General features: G+C 38.8%; 1 protein-coding gene across 1 annotated transcript; it reads right to left on the bottom strand.

The window, feature by feature from the left end:
* Positions 1-8859: 8859 nt before the first annotated feature.
* On the bottom strand, positions 8860-14855 carry LOC120518329 (extracellular calcium-sensing receptor-like). Its single transcript, XM_039741074.1, is given in 7 exon segments — positions 8860-8951; positions 8954-9772; positions 10608-10731; positions 10856-11083; positions 11641-12432; positions 14330-14624; positions 14713-14855. Coding segments are annotated over 7 exon segments (2439 nt in total). The 5' UTR covers positions 14802-14855.
* Positions 14856-20198: the final 5343 nt, after the last annotated feature.

Raw genomic sequence — 20198 nt, 5'->3', positions numbered from 1 at the left:
CCAACTTTAAACAAGCTTCAACATGCTTTTTCTTCAGCAGTGGAGTCTTGTGTGGTGAGCATCCATTGAGGCCATGGCAGTTGAGGGCATTCCTTATTGTTTTCTTTGAAACAAGTGTACCTGCTAATTCCAGGGGCCTCATGTATAAACGGTGCGTACGCACAGAAATGTTGCGTGAGAACTTTTCCATGTTCAAATCGCGATGTATAAAACTTACACTTGGCGTAAAGCCACGCACTTTTCCACGGTACCTCATGCCTTGTCGTACGCAAGTTCTCCGCTCGGTTTTGCAAACTGGCGGCACCCAGCGTCAAAGTAATGGTACTGTTCTTGTGTGATTACTCATTATTTTCATGACGCGGCTTTATAAATACACAGAAACTAACCGCATATTGTTTATTAGTGTAATGCATCTGATTGTAATTAACTCGTAACAATATAATGGTTCAGGGAACAGCCATAGTATTCCAAATACCATAACTGCTTTAGTGTTGTTACTCTCACTTCTCCTTCTTCTTCTTCTTCTTTCAGCTCCTCCCGTTAGGAGCTGCCACAGCGGATCATCTTTTTCCATATTACTCTCACTGCACGACTCTGAGTATTTATATCACTGTATCTGAGTGTGAATCACAGCAGCAGCTGATCGGAAGAGAATTATCGGTATACAGCTTCAAGGACACGCTGTCTCAGCCACTGCAAAACGTTTTAAAGCCTTTCCTGTACGGACCTCGCGGTTCAGAAACAGTTTCATCCCAAGAACTTTAAATGCACTCAATCAATTGCTCCTTGTAGAGCGATTTGTACTTATAAGTACAATCACCCCACTGTAAACTTGCACTACAGTTATAATATCTCACAACCTGAGCCACTTTATAAAGCGCGTATTTACATATGATGACGATATCATTTTTAAGGTGAAATGCAGCAAAATATGTTTGTTAAATTATACACATAAAACTTTAACTTCATTTACATAATCTATATTCTTCACTGGGAGTGTCGTGAAGGATAGAATAATTAAACATGTACTACGAAGATATTTCAATGTTCTTTAAACGTTTTGAAGAATCGGAGCTAAGCTTACAGATGGCTTAACGTCTATTACAGAGCTGATTGTATGGCGATCGGTTACTTGGGGAAAGAAAAGCACTGACTGCAGTGACGGATACGCCAATATATATTGAATATAACACAGAAAGAAAATAACAACACAGCTAAAAACGCATGCGACAAATTTCGACAATAAATTATTTCATCGAAGTGAAACACATGTTTAATAACGTGCTTTAGCTCCTATCCTCATGAAAATGACATCACGTATACATCTCAGTATTTTAGTTATTCAGAGAGCTGTAATATCACAAATGTAATGGACTCTGTGTCCAGTTGGAGGAAGAGAGCCAGTTTAAGAAGCAAGTAGTGATTGACACACATAGAGCACATACGAGTAGAAGATCAAATACAAAGCAAAGCATTTAACGTGCTACTTTAATTACGATGTGATTTGAGAAACTGGTTAATTAAACGATTTTAAGATGAAATTTATAATGTTCTACTAAATGACAAAATAAACTACGTGATTAAAGTGGAAATGTCGAGATTGAAGTTGACATTTCGTGCTTTTCCCCACCGTGTGCCTTTTTTCTCTGTACCCTAATAAACTTTCATATGACACTCAGACAGTGGGCTTACAACTCTTCTTTTCACGGCAACTTTGATATGTGACTTCTTTTTTATTTCCGGCACTGTGCGATTTTGTGAATGTGAGCTTTCAAGTTTCTCTAACACACTATGTCACTCGATTAACTTCATTTTGTTGATTATACCACGGTTTATTTGAACAAATAGTATGTTTTTCCTTTGCCTCCATTTGGTATTCGCTGAAAGTCTTATATTTTCCCCGTGCTTTTCCCATTGTCTTTTCACAGAAGGCTGCGCTTAAGGGCGATTGTTTTATCTTGGTAGAGTAATATATGTATTGCTCTACTTTCCCCTATTGTATTATTAATATGCAGCCTTAGAATGCCTAATCTCACAGACTTACCACTGTTTATAACTTAACCCCACCTTCCCTTCTATATCTATAACCTCAGGCAATTAGATGTAGTAAAAAGACAAGCAGGAGTTAAGTTACACATAAAATAATGTATTACTGATAATATTCATAAATAATAACAAAATGCAAAGTACATTTGAATATTGGCAACCATACAACCTGATAAAATGGTGATGTGTAATTCAGGTGGCACACAGACTTGCAGTTACTTAAAATGTCTCTAGTTAAGGCATCGTTGGTGCTCAGCTTTCAGCCACATGTCTGTTCAATATGGCTGCTGAGCTGTGCTCTTCATTGTGTTGTCTTCATCATCACAGGTTAGCAAGAGAGATGCTTCTTCCATCATATGTCAGTCAGAGAGAGAGAGAATGTAGTTGAGCAAGTACATTTATAGGCTTTCTGTCCAACTCCTAGAACCAATAGGATATCATGGTACTTAAAGGCCTCTGAGACAGCCAATTCCAAACAGCCATACCTCAGACCAATGGGTGAAATAGAACATCTTATCTCCTGCCCCCCCAAGACCATATATTACGCTAACCTGGCTTTGTGTGGGGGATGGGGGAAAAGACTTTAGTAAAGAAATGCTCATCAAACTGGTTTAAGACACATCCCCCAAATCCTGTCATAAAATTACAAAGAAAAGTCGTAAACATGGGGGGGATAAACAAGAATGCCTCTCACCAAGGTACCACAAAATTACATTGCTTTGCCTAAATTATAAATAAAGACATACAAAACATTTATCAAGTTATATGCAAAATCTTACATCACAACACTCCACCCGATGAATGTTTTGTACAGTGTCTTTATAAACAATGTCTTTAAATTGTTTCAAGAGTCTGATGCATAACTTGTGCATTGATTGGCAGTATTTGCTCTCCCAGTGTTAAAAGTTGTCCGTGACCATTTGTCCATTACATATCTTCTTTATTTCAAAGACAATCTGAAGAACTTGGAAGCGCTCCGATGACTTGTATCTGCTCCAGCTTGCGTCAACTCTTTCTGCAGTCTTCATATGTCATCAGATCTGGTGGTTCAAAATGAGACAAGTCCACACCTTCCACTAAACTAGCCCACTACAATTTAGTCTATTGTGTGAATTTTTAATCTGTACTTGTTCTCTGTCTAACTGCTAATTAGACCCCTGTCCCAAACTATCTGTTTAAGCATATGCAGCTGTACAATTAACATCAAAATTTGAAAGGTAACATGCCACAGGTGCCAGTACAACCACTTCTGCCCAAGTGACAGCACATGTGCCACTGCATAAACTGTTCACAAACCAACATTTGTGGCCCCTCTGCACACATTTGGGGTTGACTTAGTTGCCTCTTGTGCTTTCCTACCCATGGTGCAACTCTTGACTGCCATCAGCCTTTACCAGTATAGGCTGGCATCACCACCATGAGACATCAAAGCTTTGCAACTCTCATCATTCCCCCCGTAGGCCACCCCTAGAGTTGTTTGCTCACCATATGCATACTCATTGTGCTAAACACCTCAGGTTCAGAATTGGCCCACTGGTCCTGTGCCTGTACCACAGCCGACAATCTCAGCAGGGCTTCCATATTTTCCCAATTAGACTATACCTAAACATCGGAGCCCATATGTCTTGCAAATGTATCAGCTGCACCTGCTTTCCTGAAAAGTTCACCAATTTCTTAGTATACATTTTCCTTAATATTATTAATTATATTAATTATCCCACTTAATTAATTAATACCCAGAATGTATACTTTATGAGCCCAAAATTAATCCCCTTATTTTGGCATTCCTAACTGGTTTGTTCAGTTTCCACCCCTTGGAATATAAATTTGCTGCAGTAATGAACAAACCTTTCCTTTTAAACTATAGCTATTGTGACTAGTCCTATTATTGCATGACTTGTGGACTTGTTACTCACTTAAACCCCAGTAAGTGTCTTTTCTTGCTGTCTCTTCAGTTCTTCTTCATGTCTTTGTCTTTGCGTGTTGACTTTGTCGTTTCCTCTTTCTTTTTTTTCATTCCACTATGTAGGCAGGTCTGCAAAATGGAAGGTGACAAAGCAGTTTCTGTCCATCTCATTTTCTTGGCTGTCGACCTGGTGCCAAAACTCAAACTTTGCTTCCAGGCATTCATTGGAACAGCTTGGCACTAGTGCCATGCCACTCCAATGTGCCAATGGTAACCCGATCTCCTGCATGGATTTTACTCTGCTAATTGCCTTCACTATTTATTACCTGCACCAACCCAAAGTCCATAAAACCTTACAATAGAAGTAGCACTATTGCAAAGGCCAGAAAATTGAAACAGAAATAACTATTTTCCATTTCCTGTCTTCCTGCGCTACCCTTCTATTTTTTTCATTGCCTGTGTGTCCTTTTTTTATGTATGGTAACTGCTACCTGAAAGTGTGGGCTGAAGCCTCTCCAGAACCCAAGTTCTAAATCCAGCATTTCTGCTAAAACTGACCTGTGTTCTTTACTAAAGACCAGCTCACTTTTCTCCATTTTATTGCATGGAGAGTCATAGGCTGTCTTTTTGAACAACTGGTCAGTCAGGTTTCGAATTACTGAACCTAAGTGTGTGTGCTTTTAATTACTGCTGGCCCTAGCACAGCTGTTAGGACCTCACACCCCTGTGCATTCCTGGCTTGCTAGCTGAGCTTCCTGCTGCACCATCCCCATCCTTTGTTCTTTGGCTTGTCCTGTTTCATTCAAACCAACTCCTAAACTGGTGCACTTTCTTTCCAACTCAGCCATTCTTGCACTAGCACATTCAGACCTTTCACACACAAGCACTTGAATTCCTTTCATTTCCATTGTTCTTTGTTTAAATTCCACACTTTCTTTACTCAGTATCCTTAAGCCAATATCCAGTTCATGCCCTCTAGTCAACAATTGCCATTCACACTCACCAGCTCCTCTGCCTTCTATCTGATCTCTTTGTCCTAAATCAAAATTTCAATGCAGCACTGGTTACCTTTCCTAACAGTGGTGAAATATCTATCAGTGTAGCATGCTCTTTAAATACTGGACAGGCCTCAGAATTACTGGAGATTGTGGTGCAGTGGAGAATAAAGGAAGAAAACACCCTTGCTGTTTTCCCTTCCTTTCATCTCTCTCCTTTCCTCACACTCACATTCCCACTCTTTATCTGAGCACACATCTGTCTCATGTAAGTCACCCACCCATGTTTTAGGGTTCCAGTCCGATCTGGTTACTATTGCCCTAACTTTCACCATGGGGGTTTACATTTCTTTTTCCACTTCTTTCACTGCTTTCTACTTTAGCAGCGGATGTTCTACATGCTAACACTTCACAATTATCACACCAACTGTTACATCTTTCAAAACTCTCACTCAACATTCCATAACTTTCACTTTCATTCACTTTGCTATTTTCTTCCTTATCATGATCTTCCTTATTACCAATAATACAAGCTAGTAAACCTCTTATAACAGCAGCTGTCTTCTTTAAACCTGATCTCTGTTTTCTTGCTTTTAATCCTTCCAGCCCCTTCCATTTTGTGGCACACTCAGCTCAGCTTCTGCTTTCTCTACCTGAACTACAGGTTTCCTAGCTTTAGCCTGCTTCCCTCTGCCACTCCACTGGAAGATGGCTGACTTTAAAATGAACTTAGGCATTTCTAAGTCTACAATTTACTCTAATACAATTTGCCAAATTCGTTATGGGTTGGCCTACTTTTGCCCCTGTAAGCAAACATACACATACATACACAAAGATTCTAAACGAATAAGTACCGTATGAATGACGAATGCATGTCCCATCACTCCCTAGCACTTTAACCACTTAAATGCCGTATGAATGACGCATGCATCTTTCACCACTCCCTAGCACTTTAATTAGGGACTCACTACCACCAGTACTAACAAACATGCGGGTGTCCTTGTGACACACATGAAGTCTCTACACTTTGTTGGTTATATTCCATTCAGCAACCAAACAATGTTTTACTTCCACCGCATTTGTACACTGGGTGCCCTAAAATTCACATGCATAAACAAACACATACATCAAAACAGTATTTGCAAACAGGGTGCAAAACTTGGTTACCCCAAAATCCTGCCCGACTACACCAATTGTTTTATCTTGGTAGAGTAATATATGTATTGCTCTACTTTCCCCTATTGTATTATTAATATGCAGCCTTAGAATGCCTAATCTCACAGACTTACCACTGTATATAACTTATCCCCACCTTCCCTTCTATATCTATAACCTCAGGCAATTAGATGTAGTAAAAGACAAGCAGGAGTTAAGTTACACATAAAATAATGTATTACTGATAATATTCATAAATAATAACAAAATGCAAAGTACATTTGAATATTGGCAACCATACAACCTGATAAAATGGTGATGTGTAATTCAGGTGGCACACAGACTTGCAGTTACTTAAAATGTCTCTAGTTAAGGCATCGTTGGTGCTCAGCTTTCAGCCACATGTCTGTTCAATATGGCTGCTGAGCTGTGCTCTTCATTGTGTTGTCTTCATCATCACAGGTTAGCAAGAGAGATGCTTCTTCCATCATATGTCAGTCAGAGAGAGAGAATGTAGTTGAGCAAGTACATTTATAGGCTTTCTGTCCAACTCCCTACAGCGAATAGGATATCATGGTACTTAAAGGCCTCTGAGACAGGCCAATTCCAAACAGCCATACCTCAGACCAATGGGTGAAATAGAACATCTTATCTCCTGCCCCCCCAAAACCATATATTATGCTAACCTGGCTTTGTGTGGGGGATGGGGGAAAAGACTTTAGTAAAGAAATGCTCATCAAACTGGTTTAAGACACATCCCCCAAATCCTGTCATAAAATTACAAAGAAAAGTCGTAAACATGGGGGGGATAAACAAGAATGCCTCTCACCAAGGTACCACTAAATTACATTGCTTTGCCTAAATTATAAATAAAGACATACAAAACATTTATCAAGTTATATGCAAAATCTTACATCACAACAGCGATTTATATTGATTTGCATATTCAAATAGGCGTAATTCTGGGAGGATTTGGGGCGTTACATAATGCGGCGTGCACGGCGTTAGTTTTCACGCTGATCGGGATTTATGTAGCGGAAGAACGTGGAAGTTAGATGCACAGATTCCTGCATCTGGATTTTTCTGTGCGTAAGCACATTTCGGCTTTTGTGCTTACGCCATGTTATAGTGCGAGTTCTACGCACGCCGTTATACATGAGGCCCCAGGTCTTTCAGAAGCTCTCAGCGAGTGGTCCTTGTCTCTTGGACAACTCTTCTGATTATTCCTTTGACTCATCTGTCAGAAATCTTGCTTGGAGCAACTGGTCATTGCCGGTTTATGGTAAAATGATGTTCTTTCCACTTCGGGATTATGGCCCCAATCGTGTCCACTGGAACATTCAGAAGTTTAGAAATGCATCTCTAACCAATGCCATCAGTATGTTTTTCCACAATAAGGTTACACAGGTCTTGAGAGACTTCTTTGCTTTTACCCATCAAGAGATGCTTTTCTGCAACACCTTGATAATGAGAAAATTTCAATTAGGACTAAACCAGCCGAAATTAATTTGTACTGATAGGGGGCAGGATTGCTTTCTAAATTCTGACAGAGTTCAGTTGGTTTCTTGGCTTTCCATGCCTTTTTGCACCTCCTTTTCTTCATGTGTTCAATAAGTTTTCCCTGTGTCATTCCACTTTATTACACATAATTAATTTGTGGATGTATTTGTTTTGATTTCTTTGTACCTGTGGATTACTTGGGATGTCAATGACATCTGGTGAAAATTTCATGTCTATTGCTCCATTAGAAATATATTTATTGAGAAAAACATTGACTCAGTCAATACTTATTTTCTTGCTGGTATTTGATGGTGACACATAATATCTATTATTTCATCTACAGTATATAGATTACTTATTGGCATATGTCTTCATTTTTATACCACATTAACAAACATTATTACTTTCAAAAATCTGTAAGTTAACTTGAATAATTTTAAAATACAGTTCAGATTTTTGATACCTACGGTATTTACACAAGAAAAAAAACATGAGGAGACACGACTGGTTAGGTATTTGAATGCAAAGCATATAAAAGCCACATTTGAGATACATCAAAATGAATATTAATTACTTTTATATAGGTAATTTTAAAGTATATTAAATTAATTTTAGATATTTAATATGTTTTTAGATATCTTTAATATGATTAATAAATATCAGACATTAAAGAAATTGAATTTAAGATGTCAATAAATATGAGAAATCAAAAAATGCGCTTCAGATCATGTAATGTTCCAAAATATCTCAAATGTATTTAAGATATCTTAATATAATTTTGATTTATAGTGAAATATTTTAATTTATGTGTTGACATTATTAAATTACAATTAAGTTATATGAATTGCCATTAGATATCATATTGACACATGTTGAAATGAGCAGGAAGTTAATTCAAAATATGTTAGAATGCAATTCAGATATATTAAAATTAACTATAAATTGTATTGTAATCTAATAAAATTGTTTTAGATGTTTCACAGCCCATTTCCTTAATTGTTCCATCAATTAATAAGTCCAGCTAATCGACTTAAATGCTGTGGGGGCTGGGGCCCCAACATAGCATTCTAGATATTTTTAAAGCAGACTTATTAAATTATATATACTATTACTTTTAACAGTTGTAAAAATAATTTGATTACCTTGGTGTACAACTTGAGATTTTTCTCAATTTCAATTTGCCTTGCTGTGTAATCAGTGCTTTAAAAAATTATCACTGATTGTGTCTTCTATATAATGGTTTATCAAATGTAGATGTCAAAGCGATTTTGACTGCATTTTACCAATTACATGCTTTTTTGAATTTCTATCTGGTTTCAGCAGAACAATATAACATTTTGGAACAAAATACAGAGAAGTAAGCCAAAGCTTGATGCCAGAATAGCAAATACCTCAACAGCTACTGTATACTTTCCAGGAGAGCTGATATAAGATGGAATAAACGTGATCCAAACAGCACAGAATACCAGCATGCTGAATGTGATGAACTTTGCCTCATTAAAATTATCTGGTAATTTTCGAGCAAGAAAAGCTAGAACAAAACACATGACTGCTAGCACCCCAATATATCCTAACACAAGATAAAAAGCTACTGTGGATCCCATTTCACATTCTAAAATGATTACTTCTTTATTAGAGTTCATGTTTTTGTGAGGTAATGGAGGATATTTTACTAACCAAATGATACATGTCAAGGTCTGTAAAAGTGTAAGAGATAAAACACTTAACCGCTGTTGAGTTGGTCCAAAGCATTTCATTATTTTGCTACCAGGCATTGTTGCTCTAAAAGCCATAAGCACAACTATTGTTTTCCCCAGAACACACGAGATGCAAAGAACAAATGTGATCCCAAAAGCTGTGTGTCGTAACATGCAGGACCACTGAGTGGGCTCCCCGATAAATGTAAGTGAGCACAGAAAGCACAGTGTCAATGAAAAAAGAAGAAGAAAACTTAGTTCTGAATTATTAGCTTTCACAATTGGAGTATCTCTGAACTTGAAAAATACAACAGTAACCACAGAAGTTAGAGAAGCTCCTAACAAAGCAAATATAATTAATATCATCCCCATTATTTCATCATAAGACAAAAATTCAATGTCCTTCAAAATGCACTGGTCTTTCTCTTCATTGGCCCGGTATTCCAAAGGACACTTCATGCAGTGAACTGCATCTGTAAGTAAAAGTTAAGACTATCATGAAGTAGCAATTTTAATGAACATTTGGACAATGTTGATTTACTGATAAATAGCAAATAATGAATTATATTATTTTTATATTTTGACTAACTATTGTGGAAGGAAACTTCAGTAAAACATGTAGCTGAAAACATACAACACAATAAAACTCCAATGTGGCATTTAATTTGGGAACAGTCTAGTAGTTTTTCTCCTAAAACCTTTGTAGAAATTTATCTTACTGTAAATCAAACAATTGCCTTCTACTGTTAAATTGAAGTGCTGATAACAATTTACCAAAGGATGCAAAAAGAAAATGACTTCATTAGATTTGTTTTTGATTGTTCTTTTTTCATTTTTTACTGCTTCAAGAGTACAAACTCTAAGGAAGAAGTGAAAAAAGCAGAATTTTGCGCTAGACAGTGATCCATTTGGCTTTCTCAGCACATTACAATGTCACAAAACTTATGCAGATCTCTTCCATCAAGTAGGTATCTGAGAGTGCTACAATGATGTTTATTCATTCATAAAAAACACAGTCCTGCTTCTCAATAATAGTTCCAGTTTCACAAGGTATATTTTGTTAGTATTTTTGGACCTGAAAATATAAGCTGATATATATTCAATTTGACTACTTCCAAACCTGTGTTTACCATCCAGATTATGCAGCCTGTGAAGGAATAACATCCTGTTCAGGATTGGTTCCTGGATTATATTCAATTCTGCTAAGGCGCATTCCAAGTCTTCTTAACCACGTGCTTAACAAAGCAGGCTATGGAAAAGGATCAGTTTAACTAAAAAGTTTGTGTATTTATGTAGTCAGATCATTACCTGTGCTATTGCTAATTTCTCCTTCTGCACATGGCAGGCAATCAAAACAACAGACTGGTTTCCCTCTTTGCGTAGCTTTACGTGTACCAGGATGACAGCTTTCACTGCATACCGATTTTGGAATCTAGCGTAATAAGTAAAACGAAAAATAAACATATACAATTCTGAATCATACAGTAATGAAGCTCATAAAATTACATCATAAATTTCATCCTTTATTCAAATAAAGCTAAAATAAAACAGATCACCTTGTTGTCATTATTGGCCCACACAATGCTCTTATTGTTCATAATGAATTGCTTTCCTTCTGGTAAAGATGCATCATAAAATCCAATTGTCACAAACTCTATGATTCCATTTACGCTAAGCTGCCAATTCACCAATTCATATCTTGCAGGAGGATCTCCATTAATGTCAAAATTTACATATTCACCATTGTTTACACTGAAATTAACCTTCTGCAGGTATTGCAATGCCTATTATATTAAAATATTGTGATCATAAAAAGAAGATAAGAACAGGCCACTCAGTCCAACAGTTTATCAGTTTTTGTTTGTCAAACATTTTTGAATGTTAACATCAAAGAGATATTTAAAAGATCCAAACGTACTACATTAATTCATACTGTTAAGTAACTTTTTCGATATACAGTTAAATACGGGTATTTCTTAAAATTTTTAAATTGTTAAACTAGAGCAGGAGTCAAGAAAAATTATTTTAAACCTACAATGACTTTAAGAAGATTTCGTAACCAACATTATTTAAGTGGAAAAGAACTGCATTGTTTATGAAAACATCCATCCATTCTCCAACCCATTGAATCCGAACACAGGGTCACGGGGGTGTGCTGGAGCCAATCCCAGCCAACACAGGGCACAAGGCAGGAACCAATCCTCGGCAGGGTGCCAACCCACCGCAGTGTTTATGAAAACAATAAATGTAATTAAATTTAAGCGCATAAATTAAAAAGTTCAATACCTTGGTTAAATTAAGGTTAGAAAAATACATAAATGCTACATGACAAAGTACTTACCTGCAGTGGCAGTGCATCTTTTTGGTTCGCCGTGCAGGGTCCTTGATTATCCTGACAAGCTACAAGGTCATGGAGTGCATGTGCTACAGCATATACAGCTTTGTAAACATTATATGTAATTCTTAGTTCAGAAACATCAGTGTACAGATTATTTACTTGCTCTAGATTCTCCGATCCTGTGCAGATTTTAGAGGTTGCATTATTGAAACTGCAATCAAATGTATTTTCCCAAAAATTAATCAAACCTGTATTGCCTGGAATGCTAGATGGATGAGCTGACAATAAAAATTCTTTTAATCCTGGGATGGCTGCATTAGCATTTGAAAAACCAATTGCTCCTTTAAAAATTCTGTAGTTTTCTTTAGTTTCTACATTTTTGGAAGACACCCAGGACTCACTGCCTACCCACTGTAAACCCGTTATGTTTTGAAGAAGCAGTTCCTTCATTAATAATTCCAAGTCTATGAAAGATGCAAAAGCTACAATGATCTTTGAAGAAGCCATTTTAATTACTTCAACTGTTTTAAGAAATTTTTCTCTTGGATTGGTTCTGTAAATAAATTCAGAATATTCAATGCAAATTCCTTCCTTCTGGGCTACTTCTATAAAGGTGGCCATACCAGAATTGCCGTAGTCATTGTCAGTTCTTATTGTCCCCACCCAGGTCCATCCAAAGTGTTTGACAAGTTGTGCCAGTGCTCTGCTTTGATAATAATCACTTGGTATTGTTCTGAAAAAAGTGGGAAACTCTTTCCTGTTGCTGAGACATGCACAAGTAGCAAAATGACTGATCTGTGAAAATTAAACCAGTTATATTATATATATATATATATATATATACAGTATATATATATATACAGTATATATAAAATATATAATTTATAAACACTTTCATTATATCATGATAGTATACTGCTCAAAAGAATTAAAGGAACACTTTTTAATCAGAGTATAGCATAAAGTCAATGAAACTTATGGGATATTAATCTGGTCAGTTAAGTAGCAGAGGGGTTGTTAATCAGTTTCAGCTGCTGTGGTGTTAATGAAATTAACAACAGATGCACTAGAGGGGCAACAATGAGATGACCCCCAAAACAGGAATGGTTTAACAGGTGGAGGCCACTGACATTTTCCCTCCTCATGTTTTCTGTTTCTTCACTAGTTTTGCATTTGGCTACAGTCAGTGTCACTACTGGTAGCATGAGGCGATACCTGGACCCTACAGAGGTTGCACAGGTAGTCCAACTTCTCCAGGATGGCACATCAATACGTGTCATTGCCAGAAGGTTTGCTGTGTCTCCCTGCACAGTCTCAAGGGCATGGAGGAGATTCTAGGAGACAAGCAGTTACTCTAGGAGAGCTGGAGAGGGCCATAGAAGGTCCATAACCCATCAGCAGGACCAGTATCTGCTCCTTTGGGCAAGGAGGAACAGGATGAGCACTGCCAGAGCCCTACAAAATGACCTCCAGCAGGCCACTGGTGTGAATGTCTCTGACCAAACAACCAGAAAGACTCTATGAGGGTGACCCAAGGGCCCCATGTCCTCTAATGGGCCCTGAGCTCACTGCCCAGCAGCATGCAGCTCGATTGGCATTCGCCATAGAATACCAGAATTGGCAGATACACCACTGGTGCTCTGTGCTTTTTACAGATGAGAGCAGGTTCACCCTGAGCACGTGACAGAAGTGAAATGGTCTGGAGAAGCCATGGAGAACATTATGCTGCCTGTAACATCAGTCAGCATGAGCAGTTTGGTGGTGGGTTAATGATTGTCTGGGGAGGCATATCCATGGAGGGTCACACAGACCGCTACAGGCTTGACAAAGGCACCTTGGCTGCCATTAGGTATCAGGATGAAATCCTTGGACCCATTGTCAGACCCTATGCTGGTACAGTGGCTCCTGGTGCACGACAATCCCTGGCCTCATGTGGTGAGAGTATGCAGGCAGTTCCTGGAGGATGAAGGAATTGATACCATTGACTGACCACCACACTTTCCTGACCTAAATCCAATAGAACACCTCTGGGACATTATGTTTTGGTCCATCCAATGCCACCAGATTGCACCTCAGACTGTCCAGGAGCTCAGTGATGCCCTGGTCCAGATCTGGGAGGAGATCCCCCACAACACCATCTGTCATCTCATTAGAAGCATGCACCGATGTTGTCAGGCATGTATACAAGAACACAGGGGCCATACAAAGTGCTGCGTACAATTTTGAGTTGCTGCAATTAAATTTTGGCAAAATGGACTAGCCTGCCACATAATTTTTTCACTCTGATTTTTGGGGCGTCTTTGAATTCAGGGCTCTGTAGGTTGATCATTTTCATTTCCATCAAACAATGTGGCATCCTTTTGTTCCTAACACATTACCCAGTCTATATCAGTATAGATATCCAGGAGGATTTCTTTTTCCCATTGAGATCTGATGTGTTTTCAAAGTGTTCCTTTAATTTTTTTGAGCAGTTTATATTAGGAAAACAATTGATTAACTATAAAGAGCTATTTAATACTGTTACATGTTTATGGCAAATCCATTCAATATTAATTTTTTGATTGCCAAAAACCTTTTATAACTTTAGTATAATATTTAAAATTTATTGGAAAATGATACTTGTATAGTAATTTAAGTTGTAAAAAGTTACTGAAAAACCTGTCACTAATAATAATGATTCACTGTTTCTTACCACTGGAATGTTAAATTGGCCAACAAGCGTAGAAATACCAATAGTTGGTGAAGATGCAGACTCCCCTATGATCGCATGAATGCTAGACTGTTGAGGACATGACAACGTTGATGAATGTGCTTCTCCATCTGCACTTATTAGTGTCATTGCAGCTTTGATTGCCAAAGAAACAGTACCACAAGCATCATATATCTTATATCCTAGTGACACATTAGGCAAAATATCTGTTCTGTTGTTTATTTCCTCAATTGCAAAGATCATTGCTTCAGCAAACTGATATCCTCTATAATTTAAGCTTTTAAAATACGAAAAGAAACTTTGACTTAGTTTTTAAATGTAACTTCATAGCTTGTGTATTTTATATAGATAGACAGAATACTCACCCTATACAGGTAAATGCTTCAGGTTTTGACTGAAGTGTGGGTTTGGATGCTATAATATTATTATGAAGTGTGAAAATTCCACCCAGCATGAAGTCACCAGTCTTTGAAAGAAGAGGAATATCAGGATTTCCCCATAATTTGCAAAACAAATCTTCACCCTCTACTGAAAGAGCCAGCATAATAATTCTCAGAAACATGTCTTTGAGCAAATTACATGACACTAAAAATAAAGAACAAGAATTGACTGAGTTTATATAGTGTTCTGCCTGAAGGTAACAAAGATTCTATCTAATTTGCCTAATGTACTCCTTTTAGCCTTGGGATTTATACATTGTTTATTTTTCTACAGATATTATCCTTCATGTGTTCAATGCACAAATTCTCAAAAATCACAGGTCAATTAATTAATGGTAAATTTTATTTATTATTTATTTAAATTTTTTAAATATATGTACTTTATCAATATATCTCAATGTTTATAGGCACACTGTAAGCATCTGTTGAATTAATGCAAAAGGAGTTCAGACAACAGCAAAATTTCATTTTAAACCAATATGTCTCAGTTCCTTATAAAAGCTATTTATTATTTTATTAAACAGTAGTAACTGTTGCATAACAAAGAGCACTGTAGTTGTTCTATACTCATACTCTACTTTGAATGTTGAATGGGATTTCATTTGTTAAAAAATTGCATGTTCTCTATATGATCTCATAATTAATTTTCTACTGTACAGGCACTCTCCATACACAATCTAAAGGCATGCTATATGTCTGACTGACAAACCTAAATTAAATTTGTGTGTATGCTCATGATCTGTAGTGGACAGGGTTGTTTCTTGCCTTCTGCTTGATACTGCCAGAGAAAGGGAAAAGCTTCAGGAAATCGAGTTGTGTAATCATATACCACTAATATGTACTGTATCTGTGCCCATTATGGATCTTTTCTAAAGGCTCCACAACATCCATTGCAATTCTGAAGAATGGCTCATCAATTACTGGCACTCTTTACTGGTCCTACATTCTGGCACACTAGACACACTCCTTAACATACATATTTTGCCATGTCTCTCGACCATCCTGGCCAAGAGAGACTTCTGATAGGCTTGCCAGATATTTTGATCTGCCCTTGATGACCTGACCATGGGGTAGTGTAGCTTAGCATTAAGACTTCTGTCCTCATACTTGCAGGTGACACCAGCCTATAGTAGTGCTCATCTGCATGGTACTTAAGATTATTATGGTTCGCAAAGATCTCTCGTGTATTTGTTCGAAAACCCCTGGTAGCTTTGTCAAAGCAGGCTCACAGGCTCAGGTCATTACACTGGGCCTCTGCCACACTATCCAGCAGATCTAGAGTGTCACCTGCGAGGTCAGACAGAGGTACTGCTTTACCTCCAACCTGAGGCGAGCCCCATAGCTTTTCCTTCCTTCTCTGCCTGTTGATCTTATTGACCATGCCTTCTTTTTCCGTGACTGGGTAAGGCAATGCATCCCACCACTGCCACCAAATTGTGTATCCCCATGCCCTTGAACCCGTGGCACGACCTTGACAATGCGGCTCCTAGTAGTTTATAGCTGAACTGATATCTGTTCTGCCCGTGCTGTACCTGGATCCTATCCAAGAATCCGAAAAGGAGAACTGGTTTGTGGAACATTCTTGGGAGCCATGCTGTCTTCATCTCTGTGCGCTCAAAAAATATTTTCTCACCACACACTGGTTTCTTATCCCACTGCTGCCACCAAATTATGGAATCCTGTGCACTTGAACCTGTGACACAACCTTGACAGTCGGGCTCCCGATAGTTCATAGTCTAACTGAAACCAGAGATATGTTAGAAAAAGGAAACGCAGACTCTTGAAAATAAAAAAAATAACGTTCTTTATTACAAAATGACTGTTCAAGTGCAAAATCATAAACACATTAAAAGTTGTGTGTCATGCAGAAATAAACCAAAACTTATGTCCATACCCACTTGGTTGAAAAAATACAATAAATACTCAAAGTAAAATCATGATGCTATCACAATATGTACAAGTTCAGCACTCAAGAATTCTGCAGGTTGAAAAATGCAAGAACATATTAAAGGGTTCTTGCTTAAGGCAATAAATTGCAATAAAAGTTTCCATAAGTGTGATAAAATATACAGTAATATATTTATAAAGTTCTTTGCAAATTTTGCCAGCATAAACTGCACGGCTTCTCTCTGTCATTGTTTGCCGTCACCCTCCACTCTGTAGGTGATCGGAGGGTTCTCAGCATGTGTCTTGTCTTTATCTGGATTGCCACCAACTAAATTCAACAATGTAGATTTGGCTCAAATTCAGTCCATTCTCTAGCATTCACTCCAACCCTTTTTATATAGCTGTTGGCTTCTCAGCAGCCAATTGTGAGTGATGCACTAAGGTATCACCCTATCCTGATTTACGTAGCACATTAGCTATGTCCATGTGTCGCTGACCTCCCCAAAAACTATTATAAAGCTTGGTTGTTTCACACTCACACATTCCCACAATGTCTGCAGCACTACCCCCACGCTTGTAGCATAACGGCTTCTTCCTCCAGATAGATAGATACTTTATTAATCCCAAGGGAATATTCACATATTCCAGCAGCAACATACTGATAAAAGACAATGTTAAATTAAACAGTGATAAAAATGCAGGTAACACAGACAATAACTTTGTATAATGTTAACGTATAAATGGTGTCGCATAGTGTGGGGGAGGAACAATCTCCTCAGTCTGTCAGTGGAGCCGGGCAGTGACAACAGCCTGTCGCTGAAGCTGCTGCTCTGTCTGGAGATGATCCTGTTTAGTGGATGCAGTGGATTCTCCATGATTGACAGGAGCCTGCTTAGCGCCTGTCGCTCTGCCACGGATGTCATACTGTCCAGCTCCAGGCCTACAATAGAGCCTGCCTTCCTCACCAGTTTGTCCAGGCGTGAGGCGTCCCTCTTCTTTATGCTGCCTCCCTAGCACACCACCTCATAGAAGAGGGCGTTTGTCACAACCATTTGATAGAACATCTGCAGCATCTTATTTCAGATGTTGAGCGACACCAGCATTCTAAGGAAGTATAGTCAGCTCTGTCCTCTCTTGCACAGAGCATCAGTATTGGCAGTCCAGTCCAATTTATCATCCAGCTGCACTCCCAGGTATTTATAAGTCTACACCCTCTGCACACAGTCACCTGTGATGATCACGGGGTCCATGAGGGGCCTGGGTCTCCTAAAATCCCCCACCAGCTCCTTGGTTTTGCTGGTGTTTAGTTGTAGGTGGTTTGAGTTGCACCATTTAACAAAGTCCTTGATTAGGTTCCTATACTCCTCCTCCTGCCCACTCCTGATGTGGCCCTCGATAGCAGTGTCATCAGTGAACTTTTGCACGTGGCAGGACTCCGAGTTGTATTGGAAGTCCAATGTATATACACTGAACAGGACCAGAGAAAGTACAGTCCCCTGCGGCACTCCTGTGTTGCTGACCACAGTGTCAGACCTGCAGTTCCCGAGATGCACATACTGAGGTCTGTCTGTAAGACAGTCCACGATCCATGCCACCAGGTATGAGTCTACTCCCATCTCTGTCAGCTTGTCCCTAAGGAGCAGAAGATGGATGGTGTTGAATGTGCTAGAGAAGTCCAGAAACATATTTCTTACAGCACCACTGCCTCTGTCCAAGTGGGAGAGGGATCGTGTAGCATATAGATGATGGCATCTTCCAGCGGGCCCCTGCTCTTTCCTGCACGTAAGCTGGCTTCTCTATTACGTGTGTTTCAGCTTCATGGCAGCTAATTTGCTGAGGCAAGCACCGCTTACCTGGTATCTTGTGCTAAAGTTGACCACCCCAAAATACTTTCTTCCAATTCCAGCAGTCGACAACGCTTGTACCACCACCTTTACATGCCAGTTATGCTATTAGCGTGTCCAGTGCACTCACCCACATAAGTGCACCGTTTTAACTATTTACATGAGAACATGCTGGCTATAAATAGTTATGCTTTCATTGACTGCTTTTACTTTGGTGCAGCACTAAGACTAGCAATGCTTCAGCAAATGTTATTTAAATATAAGAGCCATCAAAATTCCAAGTAGCTGCATCCTATAAAGGGAAGCATCAGCACCACCATCTTATTTTCAGTCTAGCACCAATAACTGGGTGACCAAGTCCTAAACCACACATCATGCTAGACATGAAAGTACTATCCCTAATCCCTGTCACTCGACTGTCTTATGCCCACATAAAAAGTGCTTTCCCCTGGGTTCCACCCCAACCCTGCTTTACATTCCTCACTGCTTTCTTTTCCTTACAGCAGTAAGAGTTTGCAACGCAGGACACCAGCTGATTGCTACAAGCAGAACCCAAGAAACATTATGGTATGCACTTTGTTCTTTGAAGGCACACAATAAGTGAAAAAAGTAATAATAATAATGCAGCAAAGAATGGTGTCAACACAGGTGGCCTGTAAGGCTTTAAACTCTTTACATTGGCTGCTTTTATAGCTCACTATCCTGACAAGGATCAAGAGGAATATGGGTCAGTTAGTAAGACCGCAACAGAGTGAGAATAACAAGCAAAGTAAAAAAGCAGGCAAGAGGCAGGTTGAAGATAGACTTGTTTTATTATTTTGGAGGTGTCCAATGGGTAGCAACAGGGTGCCATTTATATTGTGCCAGTTGGCACCTGTGAACTCATGCAGAAAAGCAGGATTGCCACAGTATCAAGTCAGGGTCCACACAGCCTGTTTACTTTTGTTCTCCTTTACAGATTTAGCAGTATTTTAATAATGGTATCCTGAATATTTTTAATTACACCTCATTGTTATAGCAATTCTGTGTCAATCCAGCAGTCACAAGATGTAAACTAATTGTGGGACATTGCATCAGAGAAGTGCTTAGTAAGACTGCTCTGAGTACAAATGTAGGTCAAAGTGCAGGGCATTGGGACAGAAAAAAAATGTATGAAGATGTCTGGCTGTTAAGTTCTACTGGTTAAAACAGCTAGGTAACCAATTAAAATTATGAAAATGCTGATCCTGGATGTGAAGTGCAAAACCAAATCAGTAAAATACTAGAATTTTGTGCAGTGCATCTGGAGTAACGTGATGCCAGAATTACTGCTTGTGAAACAATTGTTATTTCTTTCCCAATTACAGTGCTCAATCTGTAGGGGCTTGTCAGATGATGTCAAAAATCCTGAAAATTGCGGGGATGTTGGCAATCGAGTTTTTCTGTTGTATCATGTGTGGGAAGCAGCCCGGACACTGACAGACGGACATCATTTTAAAGTCCAACACATGTTTATTTACAAGTATTTAAAGTGCACAAACCCAGTGCCGCAGCACCAATCACCACAACAGTCCAGGCCAACACAACAGTATGCCTTTCCTTCAGACCGCCTCCTTCTCTCTCCTTCCAGACCTCGTCCTCTTCCACCCGACTCCAGCCCTCAATGAAGGGAGGCGGCCCCTTTTATGTCCCCTCGGATAG

This window comes from Polypterus senegalus, chromosome 1 (assembly GCF_016835505.1).
Source record: "Polypterus senegalus isolate Bchr_013 chromosome 1, ASM1683550v1, whole genome shotgun sequence".
Taxonomy (NCBI): domain Eukaryota; kingdom Metazoa; phylum Chordata; class Cladistia; order Polypteriformes; family Polypteridae; genus Polypterus; species Polypterus senegalus.
The sequence above is the reverse complement of the archived record's forward strand: the minus strand, read 5'-3'. Positions and strand labels throughout refer to the sequence as shown.